General features: G+C 39.4%; 1 protein-coding gene and 1 non-coding gene across 3 annotated transcripts in view; both read left to right on the top strand.

The window, feature by feature from the left end:
* Positions 1–25,452, top strand: part of RALGPS2 (Ral GEF with PH domain and SH3 binding motif 2) — a 95,273-nt gene that overhangs the window by 63,941 nt on the left and 5,880 nt on the right. Inside the window, exons 9-17 of one of the 2 annotated variants that reach the window (XM_053391261.1) lie at positions 2,482–2,619; positions 3,604–3,694; positions 4,710–4,777; positions 6,879–7,014; positions 8,003–8,154; positions 16,044–16,098; positions 21,451–21,528; positions 22,871–22,976; positions 25,315–25,407. In XM_053391261.1, coding sequence (XP_053247236.1) covers positions 2,482–2,619; positions 3,604–3,694; positions 4,710–4,777; positions 6,879–7,014; positions 8,003–8,154; positions 16,044–16,098; positions 21,451–21,528; positions 22,871–22,976; positions 25,315–25,407 — 917 coding nt within the window. The remainder of the gene's footprint in view (positions 1–2,481; positions 2,620–3,603; positions 3,695–4,709; positions 4,778–6,878; positions 7,015–8,002; positions 8,155–16,043; positions 16,099–21,450; positions 21,529–22,870; positions 22,977–25,314; positions 25,408–25,452) is intronic. The other variant, XM_053391262.1, reaches the window with a different exon arrangement.
* On the top strand, positions 5,013–5,086 carry TRNAK-CUU (transfer RNA lysine (anticodon CUU)). Its single transcript has one exon. It is a non-coding gene; the product is annotated as a tRNA-Lys (tRNA).

Consider the following 25,452-nt stretch of genomic DNA (forward strand, 5'->3'; position numbering starts at 1 on the left):
GTATGAAGATTGTGGTTATTTAGAATCAATGCAAATCAGAGCAGTTTTTAATTATCTGTAGCAAGCATTTATTTTTACAGTGTGGCACATAATAATTCTCAGAATGTAGAAGAGCAGAGCAAACCTTATTTTCAAGTACTTTAGTTCCCCAACTTAACTTAGATGTAAGCAAACTCGCCAAGTCACCATAGATGCATTTCTAAGAATAATTACTTTAATTCAGAGAGTAAGACTAAAGCCTGACTTCATGTTGGACTGGCAGTATACAATTGCAGCATTGTAGTCAGTCAGGCAGTGAGGACTGGTGACGCTTTGTTTATCCAACCAATCTAGTTTGCAATTTTCCTAGCAGACCTTTTGATATAAGGTTAGCGCTTTGGAAGAACCTTATTGTAACATTGAAGCCTTGGAAGAATACTTCAGGGCAAAGGGTCAGTTCAAGATCATCACTTCTGGCAAGATCAAGCGGCGTTCAAATCTGTCAGTTTTGGTTCTTTCCCTTTCTCATTTTTCCAATCAGTTCATTACATTTCTCCATCACTTTGTGATTTTTTTAAAGTATTCACAAAACTTCTCAAGCATATAGTGCACAGTTATGCACATTTTTGTTTGCAGTTTTGCCTAATATACATAGTTTTAAAGACATTTTTTCTAATATGCATTTTTTTGTTATTTTCACTAAAATTTGCATTTTATTTACATTCCCCTAATATACACATCACATTTTTGTTTGTTTGAGAACTTCATTGTAAAATTTAGAGAAGTGCAAATTAGGTAGCTTTGCTTTAAAATGCAAACCGACCCACATGATCACCCATCAAACCCAGTTCTTTGCTACTTGGTAATCAGGGAAGAAGTAAGTATTCAGCTCATTCTCTGAAATTCAGAATATTACTGACATCCCTTGTTAAGTATGTGACATTCTTTCCTCTTTCTCTGGCATCACTTTTTTTGCTTAGAGACAAACTTAATAACATTATCTAATTCATTGAATTAACTCTGTGCTACAGTAGGGCTGTTTTTGCCAAATTGTCCTTCAAAAACGTCTTAGATAGGATTTTTAAAGTCCGTGTACAATTGCTCATGGCAATTTCAGAATATTATAAAATACAGCGGTGCCCCGCAAGACGAATGCCTCGCAAGACGGAAAACTCGCTAGACGAAAGGGTTTTCCGTTTTATGAGCTGCTTCGCAAGACGAATTTCCCTATGGGCTTGCTTCGCAAGACGAAAACGTCTTGCAAGTTTGTTTCCATTTTCTTAACACCATTAATACAGTTGCAACTTGACTTCGAGGAGCAACTCATAGAACGCAGTGTACGTAGTAGCCTTTTTTGAGGTTTTTAAAGACTTTGGTGATTTTTGAAGCTTTTCCAAAACTTCTTTTGCAGCCATTTGGTAAGTTAAGCTTTTAAAACTTTTTTGGGGGGTTTGGATTTTGGGTTGGGGTGTTTGGAATTCAAGGACTTGGTGTTGGGGAGGGGTTTGCAAGAATCTGGAAGCTTGTTTTTCCCCCCTGCATTTTTATGATTTTCTGTGACCATTGGGCCACTCTGCTGTTTTTTAAAAAAAATTCTGGGTTTGAATTTTGAAATGCTCTTTACAGTATGTGTGACTTTAAAGAGCACTTAATAAACTCTTGTTGTACCAAATTTGGCTTTGTTTGGACTTTTTTTGACCATAGGAACGCATTAATTGATTTTCAATGCATTCCTATAGGATTTCGTGCTTCGCAAGATGAAAAATTCACTAGACGAAAAAATTCACGGAACGAATTAATTCCGTCTTGCGAGGCACCACTGTATTTCAGAATGTTATTTTAGACTAAGATATAAAGTATTTTATTCAGTTCTGTGACTTCTTGACCATGTGCTATTATTTGTAAGAACTCAGCTTCCTCTAAATATGACAACTTTAATTTTTACGCCATGACTACATAACAAGACCTAAAAACGTAACTGTGGTTTATCTAGAAAGTTATAAAAAAACCTGGATGTAGCAAATACTATTGATTTAAAAATAAGGTTGAAGGGAAAAGAAATGCCCATTAACCAAATACTTTTAACTTGTTGATTTGTAAACATGCTTTTAAATATGTGAAACCTTATAGCCTAGTAACAGCATTCAGTTTTCAGATATGGCAAAGCTACATCTTCCTCATATCTTCAGTGCCTTGCCACTTGTTCTCCATCTTAAAGCACAACTGAAAGGATATGCTTCTGGTTATGGATTATATCCAACACTGGACACACAGAGTTGTCTTTACGCAATGGGACTTTCCCTCTCTTTTCCTTGCACACCCTTAAAATCTGCTCTGGAGGGTCCCCCAGCACAAGCGGTGGAGAAGAGGAAAGTTCCGTTGTGCAACAGAAAATCGGCTGTGCCTCTGAAACAGCAACATTGGATACAATGCTAAACGTTTTGGATTTTGTTGACCAAGACCAAAAAAATATTTTTTTCTGTGTGATCTTATGTTGTCTAGGTATTTATCTCTCAGATTTGACATACATTGACTCGGCATACCCATCGACAGGGAGTATTTTGGAAAATGAGCAGAGATCAAACTTAATGAATAACATACTCAGAATAATTTCAGACTTACAGCAGTCATGTGAATATGGTAAGTTGCTATGCATTCACACTACAGCATTGTAATTAATCACTGAATAAGGTTCTCTGAATATAAAATCCATTAATTCTAATCACCTGTGTTCTGGCTACCCATCAAATGCAAGAGTTCCCTCCTAACGGAGTATAACACTCATAAGGCAAGTTTTACCCAACTCTGGGGACATTTCGAGTGGCAGAGCCAACACCTCTTTCAAAGCCCTACTGGCTCTGGTTAATTACAGCAGAATGTGGAGAGAGGAATAGTCTTTTTTCCCCTTTCCTATGGCATTTCTAGGGTGGTGCAGGAGAAGGACCCAGATCAGGACCCTCACTTGTCCAATGGATCCTTGACTGACCTCACTCCACCTCACCCTCACAATGTCCCATTTCAAAGCCTTGCACTTGTTTACTGCTGGTGGCACAGTACCTCCAAAGTAACCTGAGCCTTCTGTGGGTGGAGCAGGGGCTTCCATGGTAGTGGAGGAAAGTAGACGCAGGTGAAAGGATACCTAGAGCACAGATCAGGCGTTAGGCATGCTTCCTTAGTTGTAATAGTAGTTTACCAAGTATATTATTATATACTTAAGTGATGTTTGAAAATCTGTTTGTTTATGCGGACCTTTGGGACAGAATGTTTGAATTCCACCCTTTGTTTTGCTGCAGTAGACTAATCTGGCTACCCCTCTAGGACCACAACAGAATAACATCCATTGTCCATTATAGTGTGTTTTTCCATACATTAGTGTGGTTAATCTACAGTTCCCTGCTTTTGTTTGCATTCGTTTTATCTTTTTGAAGGATGGCATAACGTATTTTGTCGCCCAGAAATTAATGGGGTGTGAGAAGCATGAGGTGTTAATTGCGTATTTTAAGGAAGTAATAAGTTGTAGTGCATCTATGGGATGGGATAAGCAATTAAAAAAAAATACATGTGCAAAAGTCAGCTCTTGGTGAAGGATACCAAAATGCTGATTACATTTTGCTTGCTGTCTAGATATTCCTGTGTTGCCTCATGTTCAAAAATACTTGAATTCTGTTCAGTATATAGAAGAACTTCAGAAGTTTGTGGAAGATGACAATTATAAGTAAGTATAAAATCGAGTAAATTAGAATATAACAATTGTTTTTGCTTTTAAAGCTAAGTAATATTTCATAAAGGTAAAGGACCCCTGACAGTTAAGTCCAGTCGCAGACGACTCTGGGGTTGCGGTGCTCATCTCGCTTTACAGGCTGAGGGAGCCAGCATTTGTCCGCAGACAGTTTTCCCGGGTCATGTGGCCAGCATGACCAAGCCGCTTTTGGTATTTCATAAAGAACAAGAAATGAAAGTGCAATGGGAATTGGGGTTGCTCGTGCGTAAGTTGCCACCACTCTCGGCGAGGTTGCCTGGATAAACCTTTCCCTGGCTGGACAGTCCTGATTCCGCGTCTGTCTCAGTCACTGGCAGAATTCGTCAGTGGGCGCTTCCTGAACTTCTTCCAACATAAAAGTTCCTTGACGGATAGTCTCCGCCTAGCCTCCCTGCACGGAAGTCTTCTGCGCAGGGTGGGTGTGGGCAGTGGAGGACCCGTGCTCTCCTCGCTAGTCTCTGGCGAAGAGTCCTGGAGCCATCTCTCCAAAGCCCGCCTCTGCCCGCCTTTCTCCCTGGTGTCACGCTGATTTCCTTCCCCGGTCGCTGAGTCCCCTCCTTTCCTGCTGGGACCTTCTCCGGCATCGCTTGGGAGCCCTTCCTCCACTCCTGGCTGCGATGGCAGATCCCTGACAGAAGGCAAGAGCAATCCCTTAGTTTCATGACCATCTGGAATTTTTGGGAGCTCCTTGAATTGTAGTCTGCCTTGCATCTCCCTTGATTGTAATTTAAAGATAAGCCATAGGTAGCAACCAAAGTCTTCAAATAATTATCCATGGGAAAATGACTTAAGTTAGTCCTGACTAACTTACATGTTTCAATTGTTTAATAAAAGTATTTCTAACCCATTTTCCCTCTAAATAGACCCCAGGGTGGTGTATAGCATATGAATACATGAAAAAGCATTGTCTACCGGTTCCCACCTATATTGTGTTATAAGCAAAACTTTTTGTGGTTGTTTCTAAATGCAGGCTTTCACTAAAGATAGAACCCGGAACAAGTACCCCACGTTCTGCTGCATCTCGTGAAGATTTAGTAGGTAAATGTTTACCAGACAACAAAAAAGTTTAAATATTTTTAAACATTTCTTTGTTTCTAAACTTGTCTGTTGAAGGTGTAAAAACAGAGAGTCAGTATCAAAGATGTCCTGAAGAATATACACTGGCCCAGTGCTTTTAAAGTCTTGCAACTATTATTTCAGCTGTTCAGTGATAACTTAAACACTGGAGGTACTTCTTGTTTCTTAATAAGAATAAAACTTAAAATTGAAACTTACCTGGGATAGCTCAGTTGGTAGAGCATGAGACTCTTAATCTCAAGGTTGTGGGTTTGAGCCCCATGTTGGGTAAAACATTCCTGCAGTGCGGGGAGTTGGACTAGATGACCATCATGGTCCCTTCCAGCTCTATAATACTATGGTAAAAGGTAAAGGGACCCCTGACCGTTAGGTCCAGTCGTGGACGACTCTGGGGTTGCGGCGCTCATCTCGCTTTACTGGCCGAGAGAGCTGGCATACATGTCATGTGGTCAGCATGACTAAGCTGCTTCTGGCGAACCAGAGCAGCACACAGAAATGCCGTTTACCTTCCCGCCAGAGTGGTACCTATTTACCTACTTGCACTTGATGTGCTTTCGAACTGCTAGGTTGGCAGGAGCTGGGACCGAGCAACAACGAGCTCACCCTGTCACAGGGATTCGAACCGCTGACCTTCCGATCAGCAAGCCCTAGGCTCTGTGGTTTAACCCACAGCGCCACCCGCGTATACTATGAACTGTGATTAAAAACTACATACTAACCAAACACTAAAAACAGGTTTTCAACATTTAACAAATGCCAACAAATTACTTGAACACATCTATTTTAAAGGTGGCATCAGTGGCTGCTTTACATTTGTGTGTATTTTGAGAAGGATGTTCTTGTGGACTTCCATTATTTGGTAAAAAGCAATGAGCATTCTGAGGAGCTCTTGCTGTGTTCTTTTTAAAAAATGGAGTTGAGGTAGTCAGGAGACAGATTTAGGGATAGAGAGCTGCTGTGTTTAGAGCTTAGGAGAGAATTTTTCTAGGAATTCATTTCCATATTTTACAAATCCCTCCATCTGAATATTCTTTCTCTAGAAGTGAGTCAGTAATAACATAAAATATCCATACCTAATAGTGTGTGCATTTTCTGTGTCTGGAGAATAAGGCATTTAGTACATTTCAGGAGACATTTTCCATATTTGGAGAATCTTCAGATTGCAGGAATATCTCCGAATATTACTATTAAGGATGTCCACATACCATACAGACAAATGACATAGGCCAATTACTGAAATATCTCTTACATCTCCATAGTATCAGCTAAAAGAATGTGTTAAGCATGCCAATTTTCACATGCGCTAGTTCTCTAGTTTTCACAAACCTATTTCCTTGTCTGACTTCAGTTTGAGGATACTAGTTACCAAAGGCTTACTATGTTCATGCCAGGGCCAAAAGTCTATTTTGATATTTCAACAACATTTAGTGTGTTTTTAAAATAAATAAATGAAAAGCAGTAGGAGCCAGTAGGAGAACACTTCAGTCTCCCAGGACATTGAGTACAGGATCTCAAAGCAGCTGTCTTATTACAAAAGAATCTCAGAAACAGACTTGAAAGAGAAGTTGCTGAATTACAACTTATCACTAAACATGGAGAGACCTGATCTTAATAGAGATATTGGATTCTTGTCTTATTACATATGCTAAAGCTATTTTGGTCATCTGTAGGACTGTAGTTTCCTGTAGGACTAATTGCAGTCGTTAACAGTCGCCCACAGGTTTACTATACCCATTAAATCAATTACCCATCTCCTCCCACCCTCCTGAGAAAAACCCCACCCCACCCTCCCACTATATATAAGGGTCTGGTGACTTCTGTTTCAGTGTATCTGAAGAAGTGTGCATGCACACGAAAGGTCATACCAAGAACAAACTTAGTTGGTCTCTAAGGTGCTGCTGGACATTTTTTATATATACTTAAATAAATACTTGTTATATAAGAATCCATTCATGTATTTTTTTAAATTATCAACTCTAGTTTGGGCATAGAAATTGGGGAGTCATAAGTGTGATAAGTATTTGTCGTGTTCACCTAAAATTTGCTCTCTCTTTTTTTCCAGGTCCTGAAGTGGGAGTTTCGCCGCAAAGTGTTCGAAAAAATGCTACAGCTGAAGGAGCATTGCTACCACCGACTCCTCCATCCCCAAGGAATCTGATGCCACACGGGCATAGAAAATGTCACAGTTTAGGATACAAGTTAGCATTTGATTTGAAATTCAGCTTAGATGCTGTGTGTTGTTGACATAATCCCCATATGTTAGCCCTTTTATCCCATGATCCCCAATCTTATTACTTAAAGAATAATTTGTCTTGGTACATTTTTGTTGTTTTGTTTTAGCATCTAGGGGCCTGTTTTGCATGTATCATTAAAGCCATGGTGTAAAATAAGCCAGGACACCATGAATGAGCAGTGTGCAGTTGAATTTTTCTCACAGGCCTGTTTTAGGTTCATTAAGGTGGAGCTAACTCGCCACCAGCCACATATGGAAGGCTACCAGGGATTCATAAAGTCTCCCACTTTTGCAACCTGTGTGGGCCTGCAGAAGCCTGGTGTCGTATCAGATTCCTGGCAGCCACAGTACATAACTGGTGGCTGTGCTTGGCCAGTTGGACCACAGTTTGTGCAGTCTTCTCTATAGGAATCCTGCTGCCATTTGAAATATCCCTTTGTGCCTCCTGAGCTGATCTAACGCAAATTAGCACTTATCTATTAATCACCTCAAAAACTCATGAAGACACCATTAGAAAGTTCAAAACACAGGAAGGGTTGCTTTACATTTACTTTTGAAACTGCTCCCAAATTTTCTAGTGTTAATGGCAAAATCTACACATAGCACCATGAATTGTGAATGGTGCATGTATCAGGGAGCCAATCCTTTATTGCTAGCGTTATTGCAGGGGAAAAGCAGTCATTTTAAAAAGAAAGTGTGATAATCACTGTGTGGTTATTTTGCCACTTAAACATTCATACTTTTTGTGCCATGCGTGAATCCCCTCTGCAATAGATCCCTGTTGTACACACTTGGTGTACTCTTTTGTTTATATACCTGCCATGCTGTGTTGGATTGTTATCGTGGAGAACTAGAACATGAGTACTAGAAAATGTATTACCTTGATACGTAAAACGTGTTATGTCCTAAAGTAGTTGTGCGTTTTGTTTTTATCTCCTTTGTTCTTTTTGTAGTTTTATTCATAAAACGAACACAGCAGAGTTCAAAAGTGCAACATTCCCCAATGCAGGACCAAGGCATCTGTTAGATGACAGTGTCATGGAACCACATGCCCCGTCCAGGGGACAGGCAGAGAGCTCCACTCTTTCTAGTGGAATTTCAATAGGTAAGATGTTAAGCCTACTGAGCAGTGAAAGGTATTTCTAGGCTTGTATCCAAAAGTATTAGAGGGATCATTTTTTATGGTACTGGAACAGTTCCACATAAGGCTTTTTTACCCTAAGAAAAGGATAAACTCTGAAAAAACTTCAGTATAAAATGTTAATAATGTATTTCTTACTAATAAATTTTATAATCCGGAGCCTGAGTTCATGGCTCTCCGGAAACCGCCATCAACTGACTCGCCAGTATCTGGTCTTAGTGACCAACTCCCTCCTGCCCAAAGATGGAAATACCCAAGTGAAAGTGCTTCTGAGAGATTTCTGAATTTTGCTTTGCTCACAAGGCAGCAGCTCTGGCCACGCATGCATCCTGTTTGGTCTTGGTCTTCTCTGGACTGCTCCTCTTATGGGTGGATGGCATGCTTGATGACCCTTGATGAGTGCACTCCCAATTTTACTTTGCAGCCAGTTGTTACCTGTCCCATATGTGGTGTTACATATGATGTCAGTTGTGGAGCCAATGGTCATGGTTTGGGAAAAACTGCATTGTGGGTCCAATTCACACCCCTGTTGGGCTTGATTTTGCATATGAGTCAGAGGTCCCCATGCTTGCTGTCACAGGCTTTGCAAATTTGCGTCTCTTCAGTTCTGTCAATGTAATTACCGTATTTTTCGCTCTATAGGACGCACTTTTTCCCCTTCAAAAATGAAGGGGAAATGTGTGTGCGTCCTATGGAACAAAGACGCCATAGCCCCGCGACCCTCTCCCGGCTGGAGAGGTAACGTGCGGCTATGGCAGGAGCCTCTATAGCCGCGTGTCACCTCTCCAGCCGGGAGAGCGCGCTCGGGGCTAAAGCAGCCCCCCACGACCCTCTCCCGGCTGGAGAGGTGACGTGCGGCTATGGCAGGAGCCTCTATAGCCGTGCGCCACCTCTCCAGCCGGGAGAGCGCGCGCGGGGCTAAAGAAGCCATAGCCCCGCGACCCTCTCCCAGCTGGAGAAGTGACGCGTGACTATGGCAGCAGCCTCTCCGCTGCGCCTTTCCACTGCTCCCTGATCTGCTCTTTGGGGCTGGTGGTGGGCTTCCCCCCGCCAGCCCCAAAGAGCAGGTCGAAAGGAACCTTTGACAGTGCCTGTGGTGTTGCATGCTGTTCTCAGGGTTCCATTAGTATCAGGAAAGACCCTGGATGTTAGGCTCCAACCAAAGAAAATAGGATCTAAATGGTTGCCTTCATCCTTCCTTGCTGAACTGAAGAAGAGTATAGAATAAGAGACTTAAAACTTTCTCGTCTCCTGAATGCCTCCCTACCCAGCCAGTACCTGCTGTTCTGCCAAGGACCTTCCCTCTTCTGGTCCCCCCCCCCAAGTGAATTTTTATTGTTTTCCTTACATATTCTTTTCCAATAAATTGTAATAACACCATACATTCCCTTTGACTCTGCCGAGTTGCGACCCCCCTCCCTCCCCACAACTGGTATATTTATCCTCTTTCCATCACGCACATCATTCTCATATTAGTACTATTCTACATTGGAGGTATTATGTCAATCCTGCTAGTGTCTTGACCTCTTTACAATTCTTCTTTAAATATTCAATAAATTTACTCCAGTTATTTTGGTATCTTTGATCTTCCTGGTCACGGATCCTCCCTGACAGTTTGGCAAGTTCTGCATATTCTGTCAACTTCGCCTGCCACTCCTGAATAGTTGCTATATCTTGTACTTTCCATCTTCGGGCCAGAAGGGTTCTCGCAGCAGCTGTAGCATACATGAACAAATTTTGACCTTCCATTTTAATTTCTGTTCCTATTAAGTCTAATAGACACGCTTCCGGTCTTTTGGGGAAAGTATATCTAAATATTTTTTTGAGTTCATTATAAATTGATTCCCAAAATTTTTTTACCTTATTGCAGGTCCACCACATATGGAAATAGTCCCCATCTGCCTTTTTACATCATTTTCTTTCTTTTTTCCTATACATTTTAGCTAATTTTACTGGTGTCAAATGCCATTTATCCATCATTTTTAGCAAGTTTTCCTTTAGAGCCATGCATCCTGTAAATCTCGAGCCCTCCTTCCATAATCTTTTCCACGCATCCAATTCAATGTTATGCCCAATATCAATTGCCCATTTTATCATTGATTCCTTCTTCGTCTTTTGTATACCATTCTAGCAATAAACTATACATTCTTGATAAAATTTTATCTTTACAGTCTATTAACTCGATTTGGAATTTCGATTTTTTTATCTTCGAACCCATTTCTCTTTTTATCTTCCTTTAATAAGTCACTGATCTGGTGGTATTGCAGCCACCCTGTTAACATTTTTTCAATTTGATCATATGGTTTGAGCTTTATCCCTTGGTCTGTTTTCCTAGTAATATCCTCATATGTTACTCTTTCCCCTTCCATGTTTACTTTTTTTGTTGTCAACACCTCAATTGGTGATATCCACCACGGTGTCTTTCTTTCCAGGAGGTTTTTATTCCGATCCGATACTTCATATAAAGATTTCCTAATCACATGGTTTAGAAAACCTTTATGTACCTTTACTTTGTTGTACTATAGGTATGAATGCCAACCGTATCTATTGTCGTGGCCCTCTAGATCTAATAGGTCAGTGTTTTCTAAAGTCAGCCAATCTTTTAACCATACCAAGCACGAAGCTTCATAATATAAAGTCAGGTCTGGTAAATCAAAACCTCCTCTCTCTTTCTTATCTACTAGTAGCTTCATTTTTATCCTTGGCCTTTTCCCCTGCCAGACAAATTTCGCTAATTTTTTTTTCCAATCCTTAAATTGTCTTATCCCTTTTACCACTGGTATTGCTTGAAATAGAAATAACAATCTAGGTAGTATATTCATTTTTATCAGAGATTCTGCCTAACAATGACAATTTTAGTCTGCTCCATATATCCATATCTTTCTTAATTTCTTTCCATACCACCTCATAGTTGTCCTTGTACAGGTTTATATTTTTTGTTGTCATCCAAATTCCTAAATATTTTATTTTTTTAGCTATCACGATTCCTGAGTCTACTTGTAATTCTTCCATCTCTTCTTTCTTCAGATTTTTTGCTAACATTTTCATCTTGTTTTTGTTAAGTTTAAACCCTGCTACCTTCCCAAACTCTTCCATTCTTTTTATTGCCTCTTTCACACTTTGTCTTGGTTCTTCCAACGTTAAGACTAGATCATCTGCGAAGGCTCTTAATTTAAATTCTTTTCGTCCCACCTTAATGCCTCTGACTTCTGGTGATTCTCTTAGCTTCTTATTCAATACCTCTAGGACTGTAATAAATAGCAAGGGAGACAAAGGACATCCCTACCTAGTAACTTTAGTTATCTCAAGGTTATCTGATATGTTGTTATTAATTATTAACTTTGCTTTTTGGTCCGAATAGATCGTGTCAATACCTCTCAAAAAATTTTCACCAATTCCTAATACTTTTAAGTTTTCTTTCATGAAACGCCAAGAAACATTGTCGAACGCTTTTTCCGCGTCTATAAACATTAGTACTGCCTGTTTCTCATTTCTGACTTCAAGGTATTCAATTATATTGATCAGGTTTCTTACGTTGTACCTTAGTTGCCTCCCCGGCAGAAAGCCTGTTTGGTCTTTGTGTATCACCTTATTTAACACCATTTTTAGTCTATTCACTAGTATATCCGCAAATAGCTTATAGTCGTTATTCAATAACGAAATTGGTCTGAATTTTTTTACATCTGTTTTTTTTTTAAAGATATTTATTGAATTTTCACAAAAAACAAAGTTACAGTATAAAAAGAAAACACAAAGAAAAAAAGAGAAAAAATACATAAAAACATATATAAAAAGATATAAAAAACGTACAAAGATAAATAGAAAAAAATTTTAAAAAATTAGTTTTTCTATCTTAATTTTCATTTGCTTGTTTCCCTGACCTCCTCACACCTCCCTTTTTTGTATTCCCCTTCACATGATTGGTTCAGCAAATCCTTACCCTCTTTCATTTATCTTAACTCTATATCTCAACATATTATAACTATATATTTTCATCCGTTATCAATCCATTTTTACATATTCTTATTAACCTTGTTGCTAATACCACTTAGTTTCAATCCAACATCATTTTAACATTCATTGATTTTACAATGTTTCCGCAAATAGTCTTTAAATTTCTTCCAATCTTCTTCCACCAACTCTTCTCCCTGGTCTCGGATTCTGCCAGTCATTTCCGCCAGTTCCATATAGTCTATCACCTTCATCTGCCACTCTTCCAGGGTGGGTAAATCTTGTGTCTTCCAATACTTTGCAATGAGTATTCTTGCTGCTGTTGTAGCATACATAAAGAAAGTTCTATCCTTCTTTGGCACCAATTGGCCGACTATGCCCAGGAGAAAGGCCTCTGGTTTCTTCAGGAAGGTATATTTAAATACCTTTTTCATTTCATTATAGATCATCTCACAGAAAGCCTTAATCTTTGGGCACGTCCACCAAAGATGAAAGAATGTACCTTCATTTTCTTTACATTTCCAACATTTATTATCAGGCAAATGATAGATTTTTGCAAGCTTGACTGGAGTCATGTACCACCTGTATATCATTTTCATTTTTTTACATCTGATATATCCACATCTTTCTTCAGGATCAGTGTAATATAGGCTTCTTTCCAGGTGTTTGGCATCCTTCCTTCTCTTAAGACTTTATTCATTACTTCACTTAGAACAGGTCTCAGGTATTGCGATAGTGTTTTATAATACTTTGCCGAGATACCGTCCGGTCCTGGGGCCTTCCCTATTTTCATTCTTTTTATTGCCTTTGTGACCTCTTGCTCTGTTATCTCCTGGTTAAGCATTCTTTTTTCTTCTTCTGAGATTTGATGCAATTTATGGTCATGGATATACTTTTCTATTCTCTTGTTGTCTTCTTTATCTTTCCTATAAAGATCTCTATAGAATCTCTGAAATACTTTTCTAATTTCTTTCGGGTCCTCAATCATTTTATCCCCATCTTTTATTTTACCTCTTCTGGTTTTAGAGAATATGTGGCAGCTGTTTCAGAATTCTGCTCCAGGTTGCTAATGACACTCTGCTAGTTACTATTTTTTATATACAACTGGGGGCTTATTCACACGTCCTCTCATCCTGCTGCTTCCCCCCAGGAAAAGCTGCTCTTTAGCGCTCAATTGGAGCAAATGGTAATTTGGGTTTTCCCTGAGAAAGGAGCAGGGCAAGGGTAAAACCACTTGGAACTGTGCCTAGAAAACACAGGTCAAGCAGAAGACCACTCGGACTCATGCTTTCTAGGCACGGAACAAACAGAAGTGTGGGCAAGCCCTTGCTTATCTGTTTCAGAAGAAGTCCTCTGTGTAATATCTCTTTGAGGAAAGCACAGCTGTAACCTAAGGAGGCCTTCTTTTTATTTTAACTTTGCAATTCAGGCTCCACTACAGTGTAGCTCATTTTGGCGTCATGAACATATCACAGAAATATGTTATGCTTAATTGCTTTGGATATAATTATTTCATCATTTTTTCTATTATCAGAAATCATACGTTGTTTGGCACTAAATAAATGCAGTACTTGTAAACATTCATAAACAATATTTATGTTGCCTTAAATTAATTGGGGGTTAACCATCATTTATCATAACCATTTCACCCTTTGTTCACATCCTGCCTGTCATCGCATCGCATTTCTATTTCTGTTGTAACCTTGCCCAGACCAGTTGACGGCCAAACCACAATCTGCGCTCATATGTACTCTACTGGTCACAATGTTTTTAGAAAAATAATCTGATTTTTTTTGTTCTCTCTAACTTGAAGCTTTTTAGAAGCGTCATGAGTAAGAATCTGCATGTAATCACCATTTTTACCCCTTTGTAACAAAGACTTCATTTATAGTTTTTGAATGCACAAATCCCTGAGATGTATTAGAAATTGCATGAAAAATGCAGGTTCTGTCTGGGCTGCAAGATACTTACAACTTGTTTTGAGTGCAAGTTGAATGATTCAGGCAGATTTAGGGGAAACACTTCAATCCACAATTGCAGTGCCATAATGATTTGCCTCTCTCATTGCTCAGAATTATATTCAGTTCCTAAACTGGCTTCATTTCCATTCCCATATTCAGCATGGCTCCATTGTCTTAATCTTTAAAGCCTTCAGTGACCATTTATTTCTCTGCCTTCATATCCCCATATGCCAATGAGCTTCACTCCTCCACCTTAGCTAAACAGGGGCCTCTTGCTCCTTTCAATAAGTCTATACTTTCTCCCTTCCTGCTTTTAAGTTTAGGGTTTATGGGAGCAATTCAACCTTGTGTGGTTGCAAACATTCCATCAGTGCAGGCTTATCTGCTTGTCCCAATGGAACAATCTTCCTTTTCCTTTCTCCATGGACTGTTCTTGGGGTTCACCCAACCCCCCCCCCAGCCAATTTGGAAGGAGGAGGGGAGAGGGAAGCCCTTTTGCATGGACTTCCACTAGTGCAACCAGTGAGTTGACTCTAGCCCTGTGTGTATCACCACCTTTTCCTTCAAATTCCTCCAAGCTTACCAATACCATCTTTTTAGGAAAGCCTTAACCCCTCATCCCTACCCATTGCTTAAACTTAGCTTTTAGCACTCTTGCCGCCACTTCATGCTGTTTTCTTGTGTTGTCTCACCCGTTCATTTAACGACAAGATTGCAAATGCGTCAGCCACATCTCAGCATAGGGACTTGCCCTTTTGTTACTCCATGATGTTCAATGCACACTAATAATAAAGTGCATATCTGTTTTGGCCTTCAGTTACATGTTCATACATTTATTTTCTACCCTTAAAATATATTTTTTTCTGGGTGGGCTTACACAGCTTAAGAATAAAATTTAACACCCTCTGAATTCAGAGACACCTATCTCTTCAGTGAGTGTGTTTGGAATTGTGGCCTTTTGTTTGAAAAGAAGAACCTATTTCTCTTTGGCTTTGATGGTCACATAGTAATGTTGCTTTGCTATCTAAAACTTCTTTTTTTTTTTTTGCCACTGTGCAGGACAAACATGAGTTGTTGCATACATTTTTGGCGCCATAATTCACTGGGATCCAAAAAGACTTCAAAGCCCTTAGTGGGGTTCTGAGTGGTGAAAGTGCAAGATACACATTTATTAAAACACACACACATGTTTTCCTTTCTGTGCAATAGAAATTTGGCTTGGTTTAAAAATCATATTAAAATTCTGTAATTGAACTTTTGTGGTATTCACCTGGCATTGGAACCATAGGGCATGTATTTTCAACATGCATGTACCTGCAAGTAAGCCGTTTTATTCTTTTTACTACTATCTCCTCCCTCCTTTGTACAAGAATTAAAAGAATCCAAATTTTTCCTCTTTTTTCAAATATATTTTTATTGATTTTCAAATTTTAACAATTGTATAATACCATAACATAACAACCATTATATCATTTGTTCTGCCGAGCATCCAATTTTTTCCTCTGGGAAAGGGCAAGAAGCTTTAGCCATATGTCATATTTGCCCCCCCTCCCCCATTGCTGATTTTCAAATAAAATGCTTGGTAGGTTTTATTTTAATAAAGCATAATCAGAATTAATCCAGCAAGGGACACTCACTTTATTTTGCCTTTAGTGCTTCAATTTCTAACAAGATTGACAGCAGCATTTTGTAAAATGAACTATATTAGAATTGCAGCAGCAAGAATACACAACTGCACTTCTTTTCCCAAGTGTTAGGAACCTGCATCTTCCATTTCCTCTTATAAAAGCTATTTATACTATTTATCTTTATCTTCTAACACACAAATTGACTCAAATCATATATATATATTTAATAGCATTATGGACGATTCCGTTATGATTGGCAAATAAATCATAGAATGAGAGGATTATTTAGTTTAAACTCTTATTCTGATTTTAGGTAGCAGTGATGGTTCTGAGCTGAGTGAAGAGACTTCATGGCCAGCATTTGAAAGGTAAGAGAAGCCACTATATCTCTGTTTTGTTCAAATGCTTCACAGATCACAGTTCTTCTGTGTTTCCATGTAGAAGAATATGTGCAAAATATGCATGGAATGTGTGCTCATCCCTAAGTAGTTGTTTTTTAGTCAGGGAGCTCTTTTGAGGTTCCATGCTTTTCCTACGTGAAATAGAACAGACTAGCATGTGACGCAATCCTAACTATATCACATGGCAATATATTTCAGTGGTATGGTGTCACTGGACTTTTGCTTCAAGAGAATTCTGTCTAACATCTGTGCCTGGTCAGGCTAGCTGCCACTCCCAGTTGGAAAACTGTTAACATCTATTGCGTTATGGTTCAGTGCTGGAACCCAAGGCTGGAGGCAAGGCAAGCTAGTTGAAGGCTACTAGACCACAGACAGCTCCAAGTGAGCAACCTATCCAAGACCTTTTATGTCTCTATCTACAGACTGCCACCTCCAGGTCCCTCCCCTTTGAGAAAACCTTAAAAGGCCAGCCCTCTGGCATGAAAGTGGGCATTCCTCCTTTGTTCCATAGCCTTCTTTTTATGCTGCCAGGTATCTGGTTCTTCTGGCTCAGGGAAGGGTGTCAGTTGAGATCTTGACTCTGGTCCTAATGGCTCTGGTAGTCTGGGAGGTTCCTCTATGAGTTCTTGGCCAATAACTCAGATGCAGTGCTCTTCCTAACTTCTGCAGTCAGCTCTAAACACTCACCCAGACCCAGCTCCCCATCTGGTGCCCCTGCAGCCTCCAATTCTGTGTCTAGATCATTGCTGGATCATGCCAAAAGCAACATCCAGAACTGAGGAGAGACAGCTCTCAATTCCTTCATAGCCTGAAGCCTAGAGTCGTCCCCTAGAGTGCTAGCAGCCCTGCAGTGCTTCCTGGAATGGCAAATAGGCTTTCAAGCCCAATATCACATATTGAGTGTTGTCTGCCCCTTGGATGTACATTGTCCTCTTCTACAAGAACCTTCTGTAACTCTTCACATTTTATTGCATAGCTTCAACATAACTTAGACTTGGGAGTTCAGAGAGGGTGGTGCAATCATGGTCAGGAAGCTAGTAAGTTGGAAAATACAAGGTCCAACAGGCACCAGGATCTTGAACTGGAGACTTTCATTCTATGTGCCACTGTGGCAGCTCCTAAGGGAACTGCTCTTACTAGTCTTAGCTGTACTGCAGTACTGCTATTGTGGATGTCCGGAAGGTGGTAGTGCTATTCATAAGGAGCCAATCAATAACTTCTGGCCCCCAAAAACTGTGGCCTGTTCATACACTGCTTTTCTCCTCTGAACCATGTGACTTCATTCAGGCCACCAACCTTGATAGTTAATATTTCTGCATGGTGACTTACAGGCAACAGTTGATTTATGAGATCCCAGCTAAACATCAGGAAAAACATTCTGTCAGTAAGAGCTATTTGACAGTGGAACAGACTCCCACAAGAGGTGTGATGTCTCTTTCCTTGGAGGTTTTTAAGCAGAGGTTGGATGGCCATCTGTTATGTATGGTCTAGTTGAGATGTGGACTAGATGACCCAACTCTATGATTCTATAAGATCACGATGCTTTGTGCCCTTCACATTTCTCATATTGGAATAAACTCTCTATTGCATGAGAAACATTTTTGCCCAAGTAATACCCTATGTATCTATCAGTTGCCTGGCCATTCTTGCAGCTAAGGGACTTTCTGACCAGTTCTGAAAGTTGCACTGAAGAATTGGCCTGTACTAAGTCCTTTATTATCAAAAGCAGCTTCCAAGTTGGAAGTGCTTCAAAAGTATCTGCAAGTCTTGTCAATGTGATTTATCCAAAATGTTATGTTCTATTTGCACAATTCTACCTTGCCTATGAAAATGATACAGTATTTATAAGTATATCATGGTGTTGTAGTCCCACCAAGTGACATCTTAGACAGGAGCAATTGATAGCATCTACCAAGGTGAAAAGAGGCCATTTCCTCTTTTTTGACACTAACCTGTGATTGATGCTTAGTGTAACCCACTTAGGCCAGGATGGCTTTCCCCCTGAAGCCACTGAGAGCCTGGCAAAACAAAAAAAGGTTTGAGGAACAGACTTCTTATATCACTGGTCATCAACATCTCTTCTGAGAGCTAGGAGCCATTGAGAACACCTGCTTTATGAGACCTATGAGACCCATTGGAAAGTGCACATGAAACTAGTGAAACACAAAATTTTTGTTGAAAGGCAGTACAAAATATTTGAAATATTTAAAAAATATTTAGAATTGAATAATTGAAATTAAAAATATTTGAAACACAGCACATAACAGTTATTATTTGTGAAATTGCAGTGTGACTAAGGCACATTGCTTTATTTTAGTGACATTCCCTTGCACTCAACATATATTTTAAAATGTGCAAAAGTGTGAAGTTTGCCTTGTGCTCTGCCACACCCAGGTATATATAAATCAGGTACCTTGACTTTCAGGTACCCAAGGGCAGAGCCTGTAAAATACTACAGATCTTTGTTGTTTAGTCGTGTCCGATTCTTTGTGACCCCATGGACCAGAGCACGCCAGGCACTCCTGTCTTCCACTGCCTCTCGCAGTTTGGTCAAACACATGCTGGTAGCTTCAAGAACACTGTCCCACCATCTCGTCCTCTGTCGTCCCCTTCTCCTTGTGCCCTCCATCTTTCCCAACATCAGGGTCTTTTCCAGGGAGTCTTCTCTTCTCATGAGGTGGCCAAAGTCTTGGAGTATTGGTATTGGTATACAGATCTAGCAAGAACTAAAGAACCACACAATAGTAGCTCTTTGCTTAAAGAGTGAGACTATGTGTGGTTCTTTGCTTTGAGGAGGACATTGGAAGTACAGTATATCTGTGACAAAACTATTATTGTCGTCCTCTCCCATCCCATCCTCTCCCCCCCCCCCCGTTTTAATTAAAATTAATAAATAATTTTTTGAATGCTTTGAGAGTAACCAATGAGCAGGGCATATCATGGTGTGGTCGTGAAAGTGTATGTGCATTTTTATTTAATTTGACTAAATTTTGTTTTGCTAATTAGTAATTTTTATGTTTCTTCCTTTTCCACTACAATGGACAATAATAACCCAGATGTTTTGGTAAAGAAACTATTACAAGAACTTAATAAAATTATTTATTAAGCAAATTCTAAGCAAAGTAGATCAGACCATCATTCTGAGTTAAAAGCGGGTCCTTTTGAATATGCTTGTTGCATATTTGGATCATATTATTCTGCTGTGGGAATGTCTAAATGAAGAGGTGTTGCAGTTGTGCTAGCTAAGGGTGGTATTAAATATTACTCCGAATAGACCCATTTATTTTCAGTGTTCCAAGATTGAAAGAGTCCTTGAAGGTAGATTTATTTTTGTCAGGGGGTCCTGTGAGGATAAACAATTGACTCTGGCTTCTGAATTGTGTGAAACAGTCTATATATTTTTAGCCAAAACAATAAAGAAATTGTTTCAGTGTTAAGAACTTTACTCACCAGTTTTCCAAATGTAATCACTTCATTTTAACTTCTGAGGATTTAGCATCCTCTCGATGTGGGTTACAAAATTTCTCTCAGAATACTCTCCTCTCCTCTCTTATTAGATAAAATTTCTCCCTAATTTGTATATTCAATTCTGCTCATATTTCTTTGCAAAGTGCTATTACAAAAACTGCTGGTGTAATTTAGAAATTTTTTTTTATTTCATAAAATGTATACACCACTTGATTGTAAAAAAAACAAACCTCAAAGCGGTTTACAAAAATAGAGCTTTCAGTGTCATTGGCCCAGTCCTATGGAATACTCCACTGGCAGAGACTCAGAAGGTGCCTTCTGTTTCGACCTTTAAATGACTGCTGCAAACCTTTCTCTTCTAGCATACAGGCAATTAAGAACACATCTTTCCATAATTGTTAGTAGATGGTCTCCAATTTTATTTTATTTTTATGTGTTTTTATTATACATAGTTTTTATTGTAAACTTCTTTGATGTTTTTATGATCTAGTGATATATAAATATTATTAATAAAATATGCTGCCTTATGCTACCATCTCTAGACTCTTGTATTAATTTACAAGAACCTTAGCAACTTGAGTCCACTTGACTCCTAATACACTTGCCCAGTCATTGAAAATATTTGGAGGAGTCACTATTAGTAGTTCCCCAATGGCTCAGATAGATGCATAGCTCATATCAATCAAGAACCAGGCATTCAGTACTGTGGGTCCAATTCTGTGGAACTCTCTCCCACTCAGGTTACTCAGGCCCCCTCCCTGTTGAACTCTTCACACTTTTTATTTATTCATTTAAGCAGGCATTTCAAGTGAGTTTTTCTGATTTTTAAATGATTTTATGCCGTATCCCAATTGTACACCACTTGGAAACTTGGATATTAAGCCATTTATACATTACAGAAATGGATGTGGTTGAACCTGCCCCTCTTGGCTGGTGTTAAATCATCAAACATTTCAGTTGTTGATAAATACTGCTTCTTAACCAAAGGTTGTAAAATAATTAGTGAATATTTAAGATAGTAAGTATTGAAGTTGTATCCAAATGAAATTTATGGATCTGGTTGTATTTTTACCATTTTAATCAGCTGTATTGCTCATAGGAAATAGTGCTTATCTTTTTAAGATAAGCACTATTATCTTTTAAGCTCTGAAGTGTTTAAAAGTAAAAGGTGCCATTACTTGAAACGATGTAAGCGCAGCCTTGCGTTTGATATTCATTGAAAATACTGCATCTTGTGATACAAGCAATTATGTAAATAAGTATAAACATTTAGGAAATAAACTAACAATTACACATAAAAATAATGCTAATTTATCCGGAGGGCTTATCCACACTTGCCTTTTGCCTGCTCTTTCCAGGCACAAGTCCATGCTTAAAAGCTCTGTGTCTGAGGGTGTGTGTATGTGTGTTTTTGCCCCCGAGGTTTCCCCGCAAAAACCCTCTGTTAGCACATACTTTCCTTGCAAGAACTAGGCAAAACTTGAGGTATTATTCTCCTGTTATTTTCCTGCAAAATTGTAGTAATGGCTTCTCATAATATGTTTTAAGTGTTTAGCAATGTAGAGTTCTGTTCTGCCTTTTTTAAAAGATAAGTTTTAAAGCAGCTTTTCTGATTCTCAAACCGTTCATGGAGATGCCAGGAAAAATGCCAGAATACAGTGGGTGCTCATATTAAGAACACATGTCCAAATAAGACAGTTATTTTTTCTCAATGAAGTATGCTGTTGGTCACAGAACGAGATGTAGTAGCAATGTGGCAGAAAGGAAGCCTGTTTGCAGTGTTCTGACAAATGATAATGACTGTGAATTTAAAAATGTGTAATACATACAATTTATAATGGAATTCAACAGGAACAGATTATACCATTCTCTTGGTCCGGTGACAAGAATGGCACGAAATGGCTATCGAGGCCACATGAAGGGCAGCAGGTACCAGCCCCTTGTGTTCAGGGGTCAGACTTTTTCCTCTGGTGTTGGTGACTTGGTTGATATTGAAGTGGGTGCAATCTGACACACCTGATCTTTCTGGCTTCCTTGGGCAAATCATGTCAGTGAACTTTCCCTTTAAAAATAGGTCTTCCCTCTTTTGTGTCTTAATCATATCTTTATAGAATGTGGCTGGCTTGTTCTGATCTGCAAATTTCATTTCTTAAAGTATTGCACTATTACCTGGAAAAGCCTAGATGTGTTTTAAAAGTATTATGATGAAAGTAATTGGGGTGGCAAGAATGATGTTGGTACCTAAGCGCCTTAATATCCAAAATACTTTCTTAAATTTTTTGCATTGGTGCCCTTTCCCCGTCTGAGTCATATATTTTAATAAATTGCATGAACATCAGTTATTGGCTTCAACCCATTCTGAATGGCATTTTATGCAAAACTGCTTGGAAGCTTCCATACACGTCCAGCTGTTTTACATTCCTAATTAAACTTCTTTCTCTATAACACTGAAACCTAGCTCAAACAACTATAAAAATCAAGCATCACCTGGAGTTAAGATACGCATTGGATGCCTTGCCAAAACTGGTGGACTCTTGACAGGTTCAGGTTGTTAGATCTGTCAAGTTTACACTTGACAAACAGATGAAGAGTGAATGGAAGAATTTTTCCAAGATGCTTCAGAAATTCTCAGACTGTCTCTAGAGAGCCGATGGCTGTGCCCACATAAGCTGCTTGGCATGCACTGAGACACACACAGTTGCATCATTCACATTTGTCCTCTTGAAAGCTGGTCAGCTGTTCACTACAAGCCATGTAGAAACAGATTAAATTAACTGCTCTGGGTCAAGCTGCTTCCATGCTTCTTCTGTCACTGTTTTCAAACACATTGATGTGGTATTGTGCATGTATTTAGCTCTTGCTTTTTTCAGTTTCTGCAACTCGAAATCTTAACAAATCGCCTTTCTACCAGGTCTGAATAATTAAAAATCACACGTTTAAGATGAGTGGGGTTTGGTGTTTTTTAATGAAATTGAATCTGAACATTTTGCTGTTTAGGATTTATTGTAGTTGTAATATGTCTATCCGTAATGTTGAAAGTTATTTTTATTTAAGATTAATTTGCTGAACTGGAGGGCATGTTACTTGTGCTTCTGGGGGAAACATCCATTGAAGCAGCCAAAAGTCATAGCCAATGACTTTTTCCACAGTGAAATCCAATAAATGACATGGCAACATTAACACAGATGATAATTTCAAGTTAAATCATGCTTGGAGAACTGCTATTGGGATATTTTGTGTATTCCCGTCTTTTACTCATTCTTCTTTATAGTTCTGCAGAGTCTGAGGATTTAGCTGTTCATTTGTATCCAGGAGCTGTTACTATTCAAGGCGTTCTCAGAAGGAAGACTGTATTGAAAGAAGGCAAAAAACCTACAGTAAGACATTGAATGAATTGTTTAAAATGTTTCTCAGGTCCTTTTAGCAGTCAGTTGGTTGAAAGACAGGATAGAAATAAATCAAATAAATTTGCGGCATCGCAACTCCCAGCCAAGTCAAATGATTCCTGGATCCCCCCTGTGGATGCTGCCTTGCCCTTGCCACTGCTGCATTCTTGAAGTAGCGCAGGGGTAGACAACCCATAATGAGCAGTTATGAACTCATTTGCACACATCCTTTGTCTAGGCAAGGAGTTACTGAGCACAGAACAGGGTCTCTTTACCCCGTTTTCTTGTTTTGGGCTGCATTCATTTAGAGGTAATCTGTCAGGGATCACATGTGGACATGGCCAGAGTCAAAACTGGGTGAGGTTATGTTATCTCTTCTTTCTTTTTTCCTCTCTTATTCTCTTGCTCTTTCTCCCTGCCTTAATAGGGAGGATCCCTCTTGCAAGACTCCTGAGCTGTTCACTTGCAGAGGGGAGAGCTTTTGATATTAAGCTGAGAGGTGCCCACCCCTGTTGTAGTGAAGGAATGGGTTTCTGTGCAGTCAGTTTAAAACTGACTCAACCCCCCCCCCCCTTTTTCTTCTTTCTCCAAGAGAGCACTCTAAAATGGCTAAAACTTGAGCTGTTGAGCAAATGCATAACAAGGACACAGCTGCATAAACAAACTCTCTCCTTTATCAGTCATGGCAAGGGATGACCCTGACAGTACCAGTAGAACAGAGAAGACACGTCTGTGCCTTTTCTTATGTCCTGACCACAAAGACCACAGACCCAGTCTGGGAACAGCGCCAGAGTGTGTTCTTGGAGATGGTGACCTCTTGCTCCAAGATAAGAGTAGGAACAGGAAGATCCTTTTATGGTCAGAAGTACAGGAAGGAAGATCCTTTTATGGTCAGAAGTATAGGAAGGAATACCCTTTTATGGTTAAGAATACCAGAGCAGGAACATATGTGATGTCAACCTGCGTACATAGGCTGATGTGGTTGGATTCCTAGGGAAGGAGGGAGAGGGTGCCTGGAGGATATATATACTGTATGAAATTTCTCATTTCTTTGGACTTGCTGTGGACTAATCACGCAAGTGCCTTCTGCTATCCGGAGAGCAGAATAAACTCTTTCTTTGAACCAGCCTCGGTGTCATTTGACTTCCTTCCTCCCGTCCAGGAGCAACGCAGACCCAATCGGTGAACTCCAATAAGGCTACATTTCTAGTAGTTACCACCACCCTAGAGACCCTCCATTCCATCAGGTCCAGTTGTTGCAGGTCTTAGGAGAAGCCGCTACTATGGAGAAAAACATCTCCGCATTTGTTGAATCAGCTCTCATTACTGAAAACCAAAGCTGGCAATAATAAATATAACTGTTTAGTCATTTTAAATAGGGATGCAAAAGCAAAATTCTTAGAATTTCAAACTTGTTACCATGGAGGCTACTGTGACAACCTTTGAAATCACCAAAACATTTATATCTATACTTGCTCTAAATTTAGATAAAGAATAGGTTTCTTTTTTGCTTAATGATTCTTGCATACCTTTACCTTTTTTTTTACTAACATGTTGGTGCTATCTTGTTTAATTTGGGCGGTCAGTATTTGGTTGCATCCGTGCTTCTCAAATTAAGTAACAATTTTTTAAGGAAATGCATAAGTACATTTTGCCTCCAGGCCAGTGATACTTGATTAGAACATTGTATGGATTGTAACGTGACAATAAAGATAAAAAGGAAGCATGAGGGGACTTGCTGAAAAAGAGCATGGTGACTTGTGTTTCCCTCCATAAATCTTGGTGCTTCTGCCGGGCATTAGTGTGGAAACCCAGCTTTTGGAAAGGAAGTTCTCTTCTTTGTGTGTTTGCCCCACATCACATTGCTCTCCCTATTTTCTCATAGTTTTCTCGTTCCTAGACTGAGAAGAAATGTGGATTACCACAAAATGCGGGTTACTACCAATAATAATAATAATAATAAAATTTTATTTATATCCCGCCCTCCCCAGCCGAAGCCAAGGGGTCTGTCTTGCTATGCTGATTTGCCCTTGAGGAGGCTCACTGCAGCACAGTTTGGAAGCGATCGATTTATACGAAGCATTTGTTTTTGCAACACTTGCCGGACCCATTTCTTCAGTGATCTAGGCTGAAAACTAGAACGTTGGTTGAATCTATAAGATACTGTTGTATTTTGTTTTATTTCTTGGAATGTCTTTGTTTTGAAAGTATTGCCTGCTCAAGACCCCTTTGAAATGGGCTGGGGTGAAAAAATCTGAAGAAATAAAATGAAAATGAAACTGCCTTAGTCTCTTAAAGGTATTAATCTGATGACTCTTTGCTTTTGCAGGTAGCATCTTGGACAAAATACTGGGCAGCGCTGTCTGGAACTCAGCTTTTCTACTATGCCGCAAAGTCCTTGAAGGCGACAGAAAGAAAACATGTATGCAATGCATTGTACTACATCTCCCAATGATATTTATGATCT

This window comes from Podarcis raffonei, chromosome 6 (assembly GCF_027172205.1).
Source record: "Podarcis raffonei isolate rPodRaf1 chromosome 6, rPodRaf1.pri, whole genome shotgun sequence".
Classification (NCBI taxonomy): domain Eukaryota; kingdom Metazoa; phylum Chordata; class Lepidosauria; order Squamata; family Lacertidae; genus Podarcis; species Podarcis raffonei.